Source organism: Gracilinanus agilis, chromosome 2, assembly GCF_016433145.1.
Source record: "Gracilinanus agilis isolate LMUSP501 chromosome 2, AgileGrace, whole genome shotgun sequence".
NCBI lineage: Eukaryota > Metazoa > Chordata > Mammalia > Didelphimorphia > Didelphidae > Gracilinanus > Gracilinanus agilis.
Window position 1 is genome coordinate 546,375,459 of NC_058131.1, and position 13,841 is coordinate 546,389,299.

General features: G+C 38.0%; 1 protein-coding gene across 1 annotated transcript in view; it reads left to right on the forward strand.

Moving 5' to 3' along the window:
• Positions 1–13,841, forward strand: part of SHC4 (SHC adaptor protein 4) — a 171,288-nt gene that overhangs the window by 28,306 nt on the left and 129,141 nt on the right. The window contains exon 2 of the mRNA XM_044660053.1: positions 4,579–4,649. Within this exon, the coding sequence (XP_044515988.1) occupies positions 4,579–4,649 (71 nt within the window). The remainder of the gene's footprint in view (positions 1–4,578; positions 4,650–13,841) is intronic.

Here is a 13,841-nt window from a genome sequence, read left to right on the forward strand (position 1 = left end):
AACTCACTTTTCTGGGTTTTGTAAGAGTTAAATTAATGTCCAGTACTTCAAGTATTATTTTTATAAAGTTTATTATCTGATAAAATAGAATCACGTGACTAAGTTTTTCTACCTGCTCAAAAATTCCTGCTCCAACAAAGTAGCACCAGGAAGGAAAGAGAGCTAGACCCAGAACTCCACCGAATTTATATCCTATCTACATCAGCACATCAGCACATAATGAGAGGAAATGAGTGGGTGCTGGGAATCATAGTTTTGCTGGGGATTATAGTTTTTAGGGTAACAGATTCTAATTACACAGTTTCCATTTTAAAATCTGTAAAACAAGGGTGATCTTATACAACCTGGATTGTGGATTGTTTTAAGAAAAATGCTATGTAAATAAAACTAGGGGTAGGGCAGCTAAGGGGCACTGTGAGTGGAGAAAGCTCAAAGCCTGGAGGCAGGAAGACTCCTCTTCTAGAGTTCAAATCTGGCATCAGACATTTAGTAGTTCTATGACTCTCTGGGTAACTAACTGAACTGTTTGCCTCAGTTTCCTCATCTACAAGATAAGCTAGAAAAGGAAATGGCAAACCACTTCAGTATCTTTGCCAAGAATCCCCTAACTGGGGATAAGATGAGTCAGACACAAATGAAATTGACTCAATGACAGTTATTTTGGTCTCAGTAGAAGTCAAGTTTGGAGCCATTTACATCTAGTGATGATTTTTTATACTCATTATGTGGCATTGGACAGTGGGCTCAAGAGCTCTGAGACTAAGTCCCAGCTGATTAAAATTACATCGACTGGGTGAACCCAAGCCAATCATTTATGTTCACTGAACTTGGGCATAGTCATTTAACTTCTCTGGGTCTCATTTTTCTCTTTCGGTAAATGGTGGATGGGGGACACCTAGGTGGCTCAGTGGACTGAGAACCAGGTCTAGAGATTGTAGGTTCTGGGCTCAGATCTGGCTTCAGATACTTTCTAACTGTGTGACCGTGGGCAAGTCACTTATTTTATTAGGTTTTTTTCATTTAACCTCAATTGCTTAGCCCTTACCTCTCTTCTCCGTTGGAACTGTGGGTTTTAAAATTAATATCCCCAAATACTAAGTATTATATTTTATAAAGTTTATTAATAATAACTAAAGTAAGACAACTATCTAACCTAGCAAAAGAGGAATAGAGAAGCAGAGCCTCAGAACTTATGTGACCATGCAAATACAGACAAAGGGAAAAGCATTCTGGGTAATACAATAAGGAATTTGGGGTAATGTAGTTTGAAGTAGAAAAATCTCTAACTATACAGAACCAATACATGGTATTAATTCTAAGATGGAAAGCAAGGGTTTAAAAAATAAATAAATGGAGGATGAACATATTGATCATCTGCTCAATCATTCCACGAGATTTATTAAACATCCACTATCGACCAAATATTGGGGGCGCAAAAACAAGTGAAATAGTTACTGCCCTTAAATTGCTAGTATTTCATCAGGGAAAACAATACTATACATACAAGTACAAACATATCCACAGTAAACATGAAATAATTTTGGGAGTGTGGTGGGTTGTAATGTGCTCACAGCAGAAGGGATCAGGAGAGACTTCAGTTCAGAAGTGGTATTTGAATTGAGCCTTGAAGGACTCTAGAGATTCTAGGAGTTGAGGGTGAGGAAGGCATGAGTGCCCTTCTGGCATAGAAGACAACCTATACAAAGGCAGGGAGAGAGCAAATGAAATGTCTAGGTGGAACAAGACATTTTCTGGAAGACAGAATATATGAAGAGGAATAATGAATGTGTAATGAACCTAGAAACAGGTTCAGGAGATGAGGCTGGAGATAGATGGGAAAGGGCTTTGAATACCAGTCTGAGTAGTTTTTCCTAGAGGCAATTGGGAGCCACAGGAGTTTTTCGAGTGGGGGTTGGTGGTGATGGAGTGACATGGCCAGACCTGAGCTGTAGAAATATTTTGGTAGCTGTGTGTGTGTGGGGGGGTGGATTGGAGAACAGAGAATTTCTGAGGCAGCCACACTGATAAGGAAGAGACAAGGAAGACTTGACTTCCCTCTGCCTCATGCCTCTATTAATAAACCAAATCCTTCCTTCCCCAGTCCTCAAAAACCTTGAGCTTCAGCCCATATCAGTTTATGCAACAAAGAAGTAGACAAATGTCATTTCTAGACGCCACTCTCTTTCTTTCTCACAGATCTCACCATTCTCCAGAGAAAAGCCTTTAACTAAAACAGGCTTTTGTGAGTCAGTGATAAGATCAACTCCATTCTGGGCTTAATGGTAATTTGTTGCAAAATTCTGGCATGATTTCCTACTCCATCCCCCACTTTCTTGCTTGAATAGCCTCTCCTCCCCAAGGTAGAACCGGAACTCACTCACTCTTGGAATGATCTTGGGGTCTGACTCATGTTTCTTCTGAATCTCTCATTGTATCCATGTGAACTGGGTGGGAAACACATCCCCAAGCCCATTACTGGCAGGACAGTCTCGGTGGGTCCTGAGGAGAGAAATGTTGGCAGGAGGAACATTGCAAGTGCTTTGCTAGTGGGCAGAATTGGCAGTCACCCACTTGAAGGTGATTGAGGGGCTTAAGCAAAGGAAGGCATTTCTCCATCACTACCCTCAGCCAATTCTCCCTTGATTCATTCATTTCTTTGGGCTAGTCTTTACACTCTAAAAGGCAAATGCCACTGGAAGGGAGTAAGTTTCACCTGAATATTAGAGACCTCATTTATGAGCTCTTCTTCCCTGGTTTAGATTATAAATAGCTTTAAATGCCAGGCAAAGTAATTTGAACTTTATTCAACGGGCAATAGGAAACCAATGAAGATATTTTTTGGGAGGGTCTAAGTGATCAGTTTGAAAGACTTGTGGATTGAGAGAAAGGATGCTCAAAGTGTGCCCAAGGAAGCTGCAGAAAGAATAGAGACAGACTTTCTAGTTTTGCCTAGGACCAGCCATGGGAGTGGGAGCAGAGGTATGCTGGTTAATGGTTAATAAACTGTCTCTTCCATTGCTCCCACCATATAACCATGACGTGCTTTAAGTTTAACCTGCATAATTAACTCGTTCTCCATCACTTTCTTAAATCTAGACCACCCACAAAACAATCATTCAAGTCTTGATTTGTAGTGTTTGTTGATTTCTGAGTTGATTTCTGAGATCATTGAAAGTTTAACAACCAGCTCTCCTACCTGGTTCTAAGCACACCCTTAGGTGGGATTGGCCTGTGGGATCTACTTTTCTTGAGAATCCTCTAGTTGAATTTATGAGATTTTGCCTCTATAAAAAGCTTTCTCCTCCCATGCCATCCCTAACCCAAATCCTTCCGTTCTCTATTGTAGCCCCACAGTCTTTGGATTTAGTTAGCAAAAATGAAGATTATATAGCACCACCTGAAGCAGCTGAGTAAACCGAAGTTCTAGCAAGTTATTTTTTTTCTCTTTGGCCTTCTGTTTCATCCTTGGTAAGGTGACGAGGATAGATCGGGTGGCCTCTAAAGCCTCTTCCAGCTCCAGCTTTTGACAATTTTGCAGTTCAAAGCAACTTGTGACTAGAGGTAGAATGCTGCCTGGAGTAGACAGGAAGAACATAGATTTGGAACTGGAAAGATTTGGAACTGCTTTAGAGGCCATCAAGACTAACCACTTTATTTTACAGATGAGAAAACTGGGGTGGAGTGAGGAAGTGACTTGAACTCAGGTCTTCCTGACTCCCAATCTAATGCTTTTATGTACTATACCACCTAATTACCTAAATTAAAATGAGGGGTGGGAGAAGGACTTACTTGTGTCCCAGGTCCCTTTCAGCTCCAAATCTATTATCCTATTATTCCTACAATACCCCTGTGGAGGACCAGACAAAATGCCTTGATTTTTCCCCCCTCTGGCACCCTATTCATTCCAGACTAATTATTTTTAAAAGGCCAACCATGCTCAAGACATTGAAAAGAATGATTAAAAAAAGGAGGTAGACATAGCTTTGGTCATTGTACTTTGCTAAATCATTGACTTAACCTTCCCAACATTTGGATTTGAGGAGTTAGTCACCTGGCTTCTAATTCTATAGGAAGATAATGGTCTCCACCTACGAATCCTCAGTGGTCAATCAGAGCGAGAACCCAATTTTTGACAGCACTGGATATTCATCCACAACACTGGCAGGACTCCTAGAAGTCATTAGGTTACTTCAAAAGAAAATCCCAAGGAAGGCTATCATTTCTAAGAAACTTCCAGATCATTTTCAGGGTGGGCCATTGGGTGCTTTACAAAATAACTAAAGAACAAAAACTTGGAGAAACGCTGTTGCCCATTTAGTGGGGGAACCGGGGTGTTTCTGTGTATAGTATGCATATGTCCCTCTTGATGATTGGATGTCCAGGGAAAATTTGCAAATGTACAATCCCAGGGAAAGCAATCAGGACCTGATCTGATGATATGATCTGATGAAGATGACTTCTAATATCTTCAATGTGGGGGTACTAAGATGAAAGCTGTACTCTTTATGTCATGATCTACATTTTCTATGGGTTTGGCTTTTTTTTCCCTACATGTGCTTTTTTTCCCCCTTACTCCAGTACGTAGGCTGTGTTGAAGTGCTGCAGTCGATGAGATCCTTGGATTTTGGCATGAGAACCCAAGTTACAAGGTAAGACCATGGCATGGCAATGAACTTGAAAGCCATAGTTTAAACTCAAAATTGTTTCTTGCTGTGCATCTTCAGAAAGAATAAGTTATTCCCTCCCACCCCCAGTTCCTTTGTGGTTTTTTGGAGATGTATGTGAAGATGTCCTGGTATACTGTGGAAAACCACTGGCCTCAGGGTCAGAAAGACCCAAGAAGTTCTTCCTCGGAAATTCTTTTACCACTGAGATAGTTAGATTCAAAGCTGGAATGGATGTAAAAGTTCATGTAGTCTAATCTGCCATATGGAAACTGAGGTCTTTGAGTTGTTCAAGAGCACACAATTTTTTTTAAGAGATGCATTTAAGAGAGAATTTTGTCTTTTATATATTTTTCATACATGTTTACAATTTTGTTAAATATTTCCCAATTACATGTATATTTTTAACAATCACTTTTAAAAAATCTGAATTCCAAATTTTCTTCCTTCCTCCTTGAAATTTTTGATTATACATGTAAGACCATCCAAAACATATTTCCACATTAGCCATGTTGCAAAAGAAAACAGAAACAAAATCAAACAACAGAAATAAAGAGAATTTTTAAAAGTATGTTTCAGTCTACCTTTGGAGTTCATCAGTTCTCTCTCCAGAAGTGGACATCCTTTTTTTTTTTTTTTTTAAATCACGGGTCTTTTGGAATTCTCTTGTTGTTTTGATCAGAGTAGCTAAATTTTTCATAGCAGATTATGCTTACGATATTGCTATTACTTGGGATAGTGTTCTTCTGGTTCCTCTCACTTCTCTTTGTATCAGTTCATATAAGTCTTCCCAGGTTTTTCTGCAGCCATTTTGCTTATCATTTCTTATAGCACAATAGTATTCCTCCTCAACTGATGGGTTTATCCTCCATTTCCAATTCTTTGCCACCACAAAAAGATGCCATAAATATTTTTATACAGATGGGTCCTTTTCCCTTTTCTTTGATCTTTTTGGGATATGGACAGACCTAGTAGTAGTGGTATAGCTAGATCAAAGGGTAATACACAGTTTTATAGCTCTTTGGGTAATAATTCCAAATTGCTGTACAGAATGGTTAGAATAGTTCACAGTTCCACCAACGGTGCGTTGGTGTACTTATTTTTGCATTACTCTTCTAGCAATTATAATTTCCTTTTGTTATCTTGTTCCTCAATCTGTGTCACATCTTAGGTGGTATCTCAAAATTGTTTAAATTTGTATTTTGCTAATAAGTCATGATTGAAAGCATTTTTACATGACTTGATGACTTTGATTTCTTTTTCTGAGAACTGCCTATTTATATCATTTGACCATTTATCATCTTGAGAATGACTCTTATTTTTACAAGTCTGGCTTAGTTCCTTATATATCTGAGAAATGAGGCCTTGATCAGAGGAACTTGCTGCAAAAATCCCCCCTCTCCCCTGTTTCCTGTTTTCTTTCTAATTTTGGCTGCATTGGTATTGTTTGTGTAAAAGCTTTTTAATTTCATGCAATGAAAATGATCTATTTTACTTCCTATAATCCCCTCTATCTCTTGTTTGGATGTAAACTTTTCCTATACATATTTTGTTTTGAAAAGTTCAATTCACACATCATTTTTTGCTGGCACATACTTATTATATACAGTGAGGCCAACCTATAGAGAGACTAAAACAGTCACCACTTATTTTGGGTCTCCTTATTGACTAGCTCAGTCAGGGATTTTCAAATTCTTTTTTTTATTCAAAGATTTTATTTTCCCAGTTACCCGTAATAATAATTTTCAACACATATCTTCCAAAATTATAAGATTTGAACCCTTCTATTCCTCCCCCTGACTTGGAGATGGTAAACAATCAAATTATTTTAAGTGGAAATTGAATGGTTCATTTGGTAGAATTTGTAGGTAGAATTTAAAATTTGATGTTTTTGAAAAATTGTTGGATTTTACAAAAATTTCTTTGGGAATGTTGGTTTAAAATCCAATTTCTTTTGTATTTCTCCAGGTCATATTTTTTATCCACTTAAAAACAGGCATGATCACTAACTACTTGGGAGCAACAACTCTATAATTTCTCATCTTTGTATCCCTGGCACCTAGCACTGTGCATAGCACATAGTGGGCTCTTAGTGTCTTTGAATTGAATCTTCCCTTTGTAGGACTGCATTTGTTTTGAGTTCAATCAAGGACAGTACCAGAAAGCAAATGGTACAAGTGCTGCCACCTTTAGACAGAAAGTTTCATATGTTTGTTTTACAGCTGCCAAGAGGATAAGGCACAAGCTAGGATTACAGAACATTCAAGTTGCAACAATCCTGCTCCTTCCCATTTTAAAGATGAAGAAACTTGGGTCCAGCAATGTTAAGTGACTTTCCCAGGGTCCCACAGGTTCCAGAAGACACAGTCAGGAATCAAATCCAAGTCTTCTCAATCTAAATCCAGGAGTCTTCCCACTGCCTTTGGCTATGGAAATTATCTTACAATCCATACAAACTCCAAACCCAATATTAATACCCAAATACGGATAGAGACTTGGACCTGTGATTTCTCTGGCATAGGGAAGATCTGAGGAACAATTTCCTCTCTTAATGTAAGTCAGCACCTTTTCTGCAACTTATAGTCTAAGAGGATCATAGAGCATTGAGAGAGTAAATGACTTGCCCAGGGTCATGTAGTCACCCTGTGTCAGAGATGGGACTTGAACTCTCAGAGGTTCATTAAACCATGCTTCCTCTACTATCCATGTATTAACTCATCATTATTTCAACATTCCTGCCATCACCACCCTTATCCTCCCCTCTCTGGGGGGATGATTTTTCTTGCCTCTTTATGCTATATAATTTATCCCATTCTATGTCTCCCTTCCCTTTTCTCTCAGGGCAAACCTCTCTTTCAGCCCTTGATTGATTTTTTACATGTAATTCATTTGCATACATATTATATCATACATACATAGCGTTCCATAGCATCACATTTATATATATACATCATACCATCATAATCAGCTTACTTCTCCACCCTGTTTCTGAGCAAATTCCTTCTATTTTCTCTACTACTAAAAGTAATTTTTGAGAATTATAGAAATCTTTCCATGTAGACATATAAACATTTTAACCTTAATGAGTCCTTTAAATTTTCTCTTTTTTATTTACCTTTTGGGCTTCTCTTGTGTCTTGTATTTGGACTTCAAATTTTTTGTTTAGGTCTGGCTTATTTCTCAGGAATACTTGGAAATCTTCTATCTTATTGAATGACCATTTTTTCCCCTGAAAGAATATACTCAGTTTTCACTTCCTGGCACTGCTACTGACTGTCTGAGTTTTCTCAGATAGAAATACTTAATTTCTCTAGACCCCAGTTTCCTTATCCATAAAATGAGGCAACAATCCTTCAAATACTCTCCTCCAACCAGATCTAGAGAGTCACATTCAATTCCAGGTGCCACATTTAAGAAAGGATAATGATAATCTGGAGAGAAATTTGGAGAAGGACAATCAGAATAATAGAAAACCTTGAGATTCTCCATAAGGAATGAGAATTAGCAGAGGTCACTGAGCCTATTTAGCCCTAGGAAGAGAAGACTTTGGGGGATTGGAGTGGAAGAACGAGACAGGATAGTATCTTCTGGAATTTGAAAGAGTATAGTCTGGAGGAAAGGCTAGACTTGTTTTGCTGGACCCCTGAAAACAGAATTAGGGATTATAGACAAAGGTTGCTAACTGGCAGATTTCCACCAGACTAAAAGAAAAAAGACTCTATGATTGGAGATATAAAGTAGATATAATGGAAAGTAGAATGAGCAGACTGCTTCAAGAGAGAGTGGGTTCAAGTTCTTCAAGTGCTGACTTTTCATGAAATGGGATGACCATTTGCCAGGAATGCTGTCAAAGGGAGTCTTTTTTCAATATGGATGGGACTAGGTGGATTCTGAAATTCCTTCTGATTCAGGTTCTTTCATTCTGTGAGTGTTGTTCATCCTTCATTTTTCTAAGAGGATCAATGACACGGGTGATGACTGGCATTCTGCGAGTAAATCTTTAAGGCAGGGGTCAGCAACCTTTTTGGCTGTGAGAGCCATAAACGCCACATTTTTTAAAATGTAATTTCGTGAGAGCCGTACAGTCCTCACAGTGAGAGCTCCTGTAACAGCACCTGAAAAAAAAATTGACTTTATGGCTCCTGCAGAAAGAGCCATATCTGGCCCTCAAAAGAGCCAGATATGGCTCAAGAGCCATATGTTGCCGACCCCTGCTTTAAGGTCTCTCCACCTCTAATTTTTAAAATTCTGTACTCTATTTCACTTAAATGCCTTACCTATATTATTAAAACCTCTCTGTTTATTCACCTTTTCACATTTAGATGCTGCCATTTTTTTAAATATATAAAGTTTCCCTGATAAAACTTTTTGAAAACTCTTGAGATGCAACAGAGGGCTATTAAAACTGTGCTTGTAGATTTAGTCCCTGCATGAGTTCTTTACATTTCAAAGAGGAAAGCTTTATTTCAAAGCAACAAACAATAATCTTGGACAGCTCTTTTAGAAATGTTTGCCATTGCCTAGTGGTTCCCAAACTTTTTTGGCCTACCGCCTCCTTTCCAGAAAAAATATTACTTAGCCCCCTGGAAGTTAATTTTTAAAAAATTTTTAATAGCAATTAATAGGAAAGATAAATGCACCTGTGGCCATCACCACTTCCCTGGATCGCTGCAGCACCCACCTACGGGTGGTAGCACCCACTTTGGGAATCACTGGGGTAGGGATATGGATGAGTTCATGGAATCCATTGCCATTATTGAAAAGCAACTGGAAACAGATGTTTCCCAGGTGCTGGATCACTGGCACATTCTGTATAGAAAGCATATTATTATTGTGAACAGTAGGGAGAAAATGAAATGAATTTTCCAAAGATCTATAGCAGAGGGAAAAGAGATAATCAGGGGAAAACAGGGCTTTAATCCTGAGAAGAGATGGAATCTTACTATCTTCATATAGTATCTTCCTTGAAGAAAAAAATCCCAAGCAGCATGGCATTGTTAAAAGAAGTCTTGGTTCAGGCCCTACCCTGGTCGATTAAAGACAAACCCAGGAAATAGAATAAAAAGGAGTTTATTGGTTCCCCAGGGCATCTAGCAGTTGGAGTGGGGCCAGCTGCCATATCCAAGCTCCAGCCTGCTTTTATAGACAGCTGTAGAATAATTTACATAAAAGGGTAGATGTTTTAATTAGAATATTGAATATGACAGCTAGGTGACACAGAGAATATATTGTTTATAGAATATATTGTGCTTGGATGTGGAGTCAGGAAGACCTGAGTTCAAATCTAGCTGTATACACTTCCTAGCTATGTGACCCTGGGCAAGACGTTTAACTTTGTTTGCCTCTGTTTCCTCATCTATAATATGAGCTGGAGAAGGAAATGGTAAATGACTCCAGTGTCTTTGCCAAGGAAACCCAAATAGGGTCAAAGAGAGTCGGATATGACTTAACAGTAACAATTACTTTATCACTGGGAGATAAGAATAGTTCTTAGATGACGAGAGTGGTCCTTAAGTGATAGGATTAGCCTAAAAGGTCCTTGCTCTCTCTCCCGAACTCTGAACTGAGTGTAGTACCCAAAGATGAATCAAGGTTCAATCCAAAATGGGGGACACTCAGACTATATTTTGCTCAGTGGCCTGACTAAATAACCAAATTCATGGAGTCACACCATAATTGGAGCTGTATTGCCCCTTTTTTCTCAACTGCATCCTCCTAATTTCTGCTGCTCCTGCCACATCAATTTGAGTAAGCATCAAAAGCTATCATCTAGGGGAGTTAAACTTGCAAAAGAACACAAATGTATTGTGGACGTGGATATTACAAAAGTCATAAGACCATGTTTCTTTCAATGTCATAAAAGTTGAACTTGGTTAAGTAGAGTCAGAACATTGAGTCTCATAAATTGGTAATCCACCCAAATTTTCATTTAATCAGCACATTTCATCTTGAGTCCCAGGTGTCCCATGTAATTTTCTAGTTCCTGGAAACATCTGTCCTTGAATTTTCTGGAACAGACTTTGTTTGCAGGACAGTTTTGAAGGGAGATTTTTCAACATAGATCTGCTTCAGTGGTTTTCAAGTCACTTGCAGATTCCTAGGTAATTCTGCTAAAATCTGCCAATAATAAGACTTAATACAAGTTACTACTACTTTCTAATTTGCTTTTCCAGTAACTAGTTCATGTAGTGAGAACTAACTCTACTGTAAGGATCTAACTCTACTGACAACAGAGCTGTAAGAAGAACAACAAATTAGGAATCCATAATTCACTTGAAATTTCAGAGGATTTGGTTTTTTACATACCACTTACTCTTTTTATCTTTACCCAAACTCTGTACCTGATATGGAAAATATCATCCACAGGCTGAAGGAAGAAGGCTTGTCTTAGAAAATGAACTAGTCTGTCCCTTGATATTATTAGACAGGGACTTTAAACTAGGAAAAAAAAGACGTGTTTTAAAATTCTTTGCAATCATTAATGCAATTTTATGTGTAAAAACTTTAATTCAGTTTGGGGAGTTTATTACTAAAACATACTCAAACCTAATATTTCCCATTAGACACATTTGGAAACTAATTGAATAAATTTAATCTGATTCTTAGACTGCTCTCTTTTAAAAATGTGAACATTTTTATATTTTATTTTTTCCCTAATTGATATAAAAATAATTTTTAACATTGATTTTGAGTACCAAATTCTTTCCCTACCCCCTCCTTGAGAAGGCAAGCAATTTGATATAGATTATAAGTATGAAGTCATACAAAACATATTTCTACCTTAGCCACGTTGTGAAAGAAAACAGACCAAATTAAGAAAAAGCAAGAAAAATAAATAAAGAAAAAAGTATGCTTTACTTTGCATTCAGACCCCAATAGTTCTTTCTTTGGATAATTTGGAGTTTTGTCATCATAAATCCTTAAGTCCTGCTGTTTTATCTTGGATCATTGTATTGCTGAGAATAATTCTTACATTTCTTTTTTTTTAAATTCTTACATTTCTAATAGTCTAATCTTACTGCTTTCTCAAAGTCTACTTCTATTAGACTTAAACATTTTTAAATTAAAATCTAAAATTAAATTAAAAAATTTTAAAGCACTTCCATTTTAAAACAATATGTATTCCTCATATAATACCGAAGGAATGAGGTTCTTTAAGGACCTAATCTTATGAATGAATATACTATTTGCAAGGGGATGGCAAGCCCAAGAACTCATTTACTTAGTAGCTTCCACAAATTAAAATTAAAATAGGGAGCTCTTTCATACTTCCATCCTATTGTAGTAACTCATATTTATTATAGTAACTCATTCTATTATAGTAATTCAGTATTAATGTACTAATTAATAGATTTAGCACTGAAATAACAAACTTCCACTCTTCATCTGCCCTGATAATAGAAAACTGCTATGAGAGGAAGAATAGGAGCATTATTACTATAATGTCAAGATTGTTCCTTCAAGGACATGGATTGATTTGACAGAAGCTAAAGGGTTAAAACTCCTCTTGGTCTATTTAATTCCAGGCAGGAATCATGGTAAAGAGTCAATCATATAGCAAAGTTCTACATTATTCACAGGGTATCATAGCCAGACTCATAATTAACCAGGTGAGAAAATTCCCTATTCAGAAAGGAAATAGTAGTATGGGAAAACCAAGTCAAAAGGATCCTGCCTTTGTCTATGCGAGGTTGTCTCCTCAACTTTTTGTAGGGATCGACATCCACCTGTAGTGGCTCTCAGACTGCACCCCTTGAATGGTGGACTATTGGCTTCATGTCAATTCAGATATTCATATCTGAAATCAAAACTTAGAATACTATCAGATTTCAGTCCCATGAGATTTTATAAGCAAACTTATCAATTTCTACTCTTTGGCTGGGGAAGATGGTGGAGTAGAGCAGAGAAGTTCAAAGTCACCATGAGAATCCTCTCCAACCAATCTTAAAATAATGTCAGAAAACAAATATAGGAATGAAAGAACCAGCAAGGGGACAGTGTGAAACAACTTTCAAGAAGAGAAAACCCTAAAAGGTAGGCAGAGACATCTCTTTGGCTGAGCATTGTCCTAGTTTCTCAAATTTCAGTACTAGAATTACAACCAATGAACAACCTACCAGCAAAACTAAGCATATATAATCCTATTGGGAGAAAAAATAGATATTTAATGAAATAGAGGATTTCCATTCATTCCTGATAAAAAGAAAGCTAGTTCTAGGGGTTTGCAGGTTTTCAGTGCTTCCAAGGTGTTATGGTTTGGGGATAAGTGTAGTCACTGTTCTCCTGGACTTTGCTCTGGTCTTTGTCTAGGGAGGACCTCTGCTTCCCTACAACCAGAAGCATTGGGGTTCCTCTTGGCCCTGGACCTCTAAGTAGGTCCTTTGCTCTTCTGCAGCCACAAGTACTAGAGATCCTCCATGCTTTGGAACTGACCCTTGTGACCAACCACACTTTCTCTTCTCCACTGTGGAAGTGTGACTCAGAACTGTGTATGGAAAATGGAGTGGCCAATCATCTCTAGCTGCATCTAGTGCTGGCAAAGAGTCCCCTATCCTTTTCTGACCAGTTTTCTGGGGCTCTTATCATCTCTGGATTAAGAACTCCCAAAGCTGCTGCTGTCCCCACCAATCCGCCAAATCTCTCCTGCCTACCTGAGCCTAGAAAAATGTCTCCATGACCTTTGTTGGCTTTGCCACTTCAAAATTCCATTTGAAGCTTAAAAAAATTTTGTTTGGAGAGGAATACCGGGAGGCAGCATCTGCAGATTCTATCAGCCTCTTTTTACAGAGAAGGAAACTTGAAAAAGGAGAGATAAAATAGGATGTGGTAAAGGCATGATTCAAACCCAGGGCTTTCTTGTTCTTTAGACCAGTATGCTTTTCAACTCTGTACGGCTATCTCTGAAAACAAAATAAACTTTGAGGGCTAAAAGCAAATTGATCAAAAAGAAATTGGGCCCCTAGGAGCAAAGCTCACTTATTCTTCCTTTCTTTGAATGTGCTGGACTGATGTTCTTCTATCAAGAAGTTAAAAGAAGACTTTGTTCCTCAAGAAACTACTTATACTTCATGTCCTGGTGGGGAAAAAACACACCACACTTTTCTTGGTACAGGGAGAACAGCACAGGCCAAGAGAAATGCCTTGGGAAAGGGAAGGCAGGATTGACCTTTATCTTAG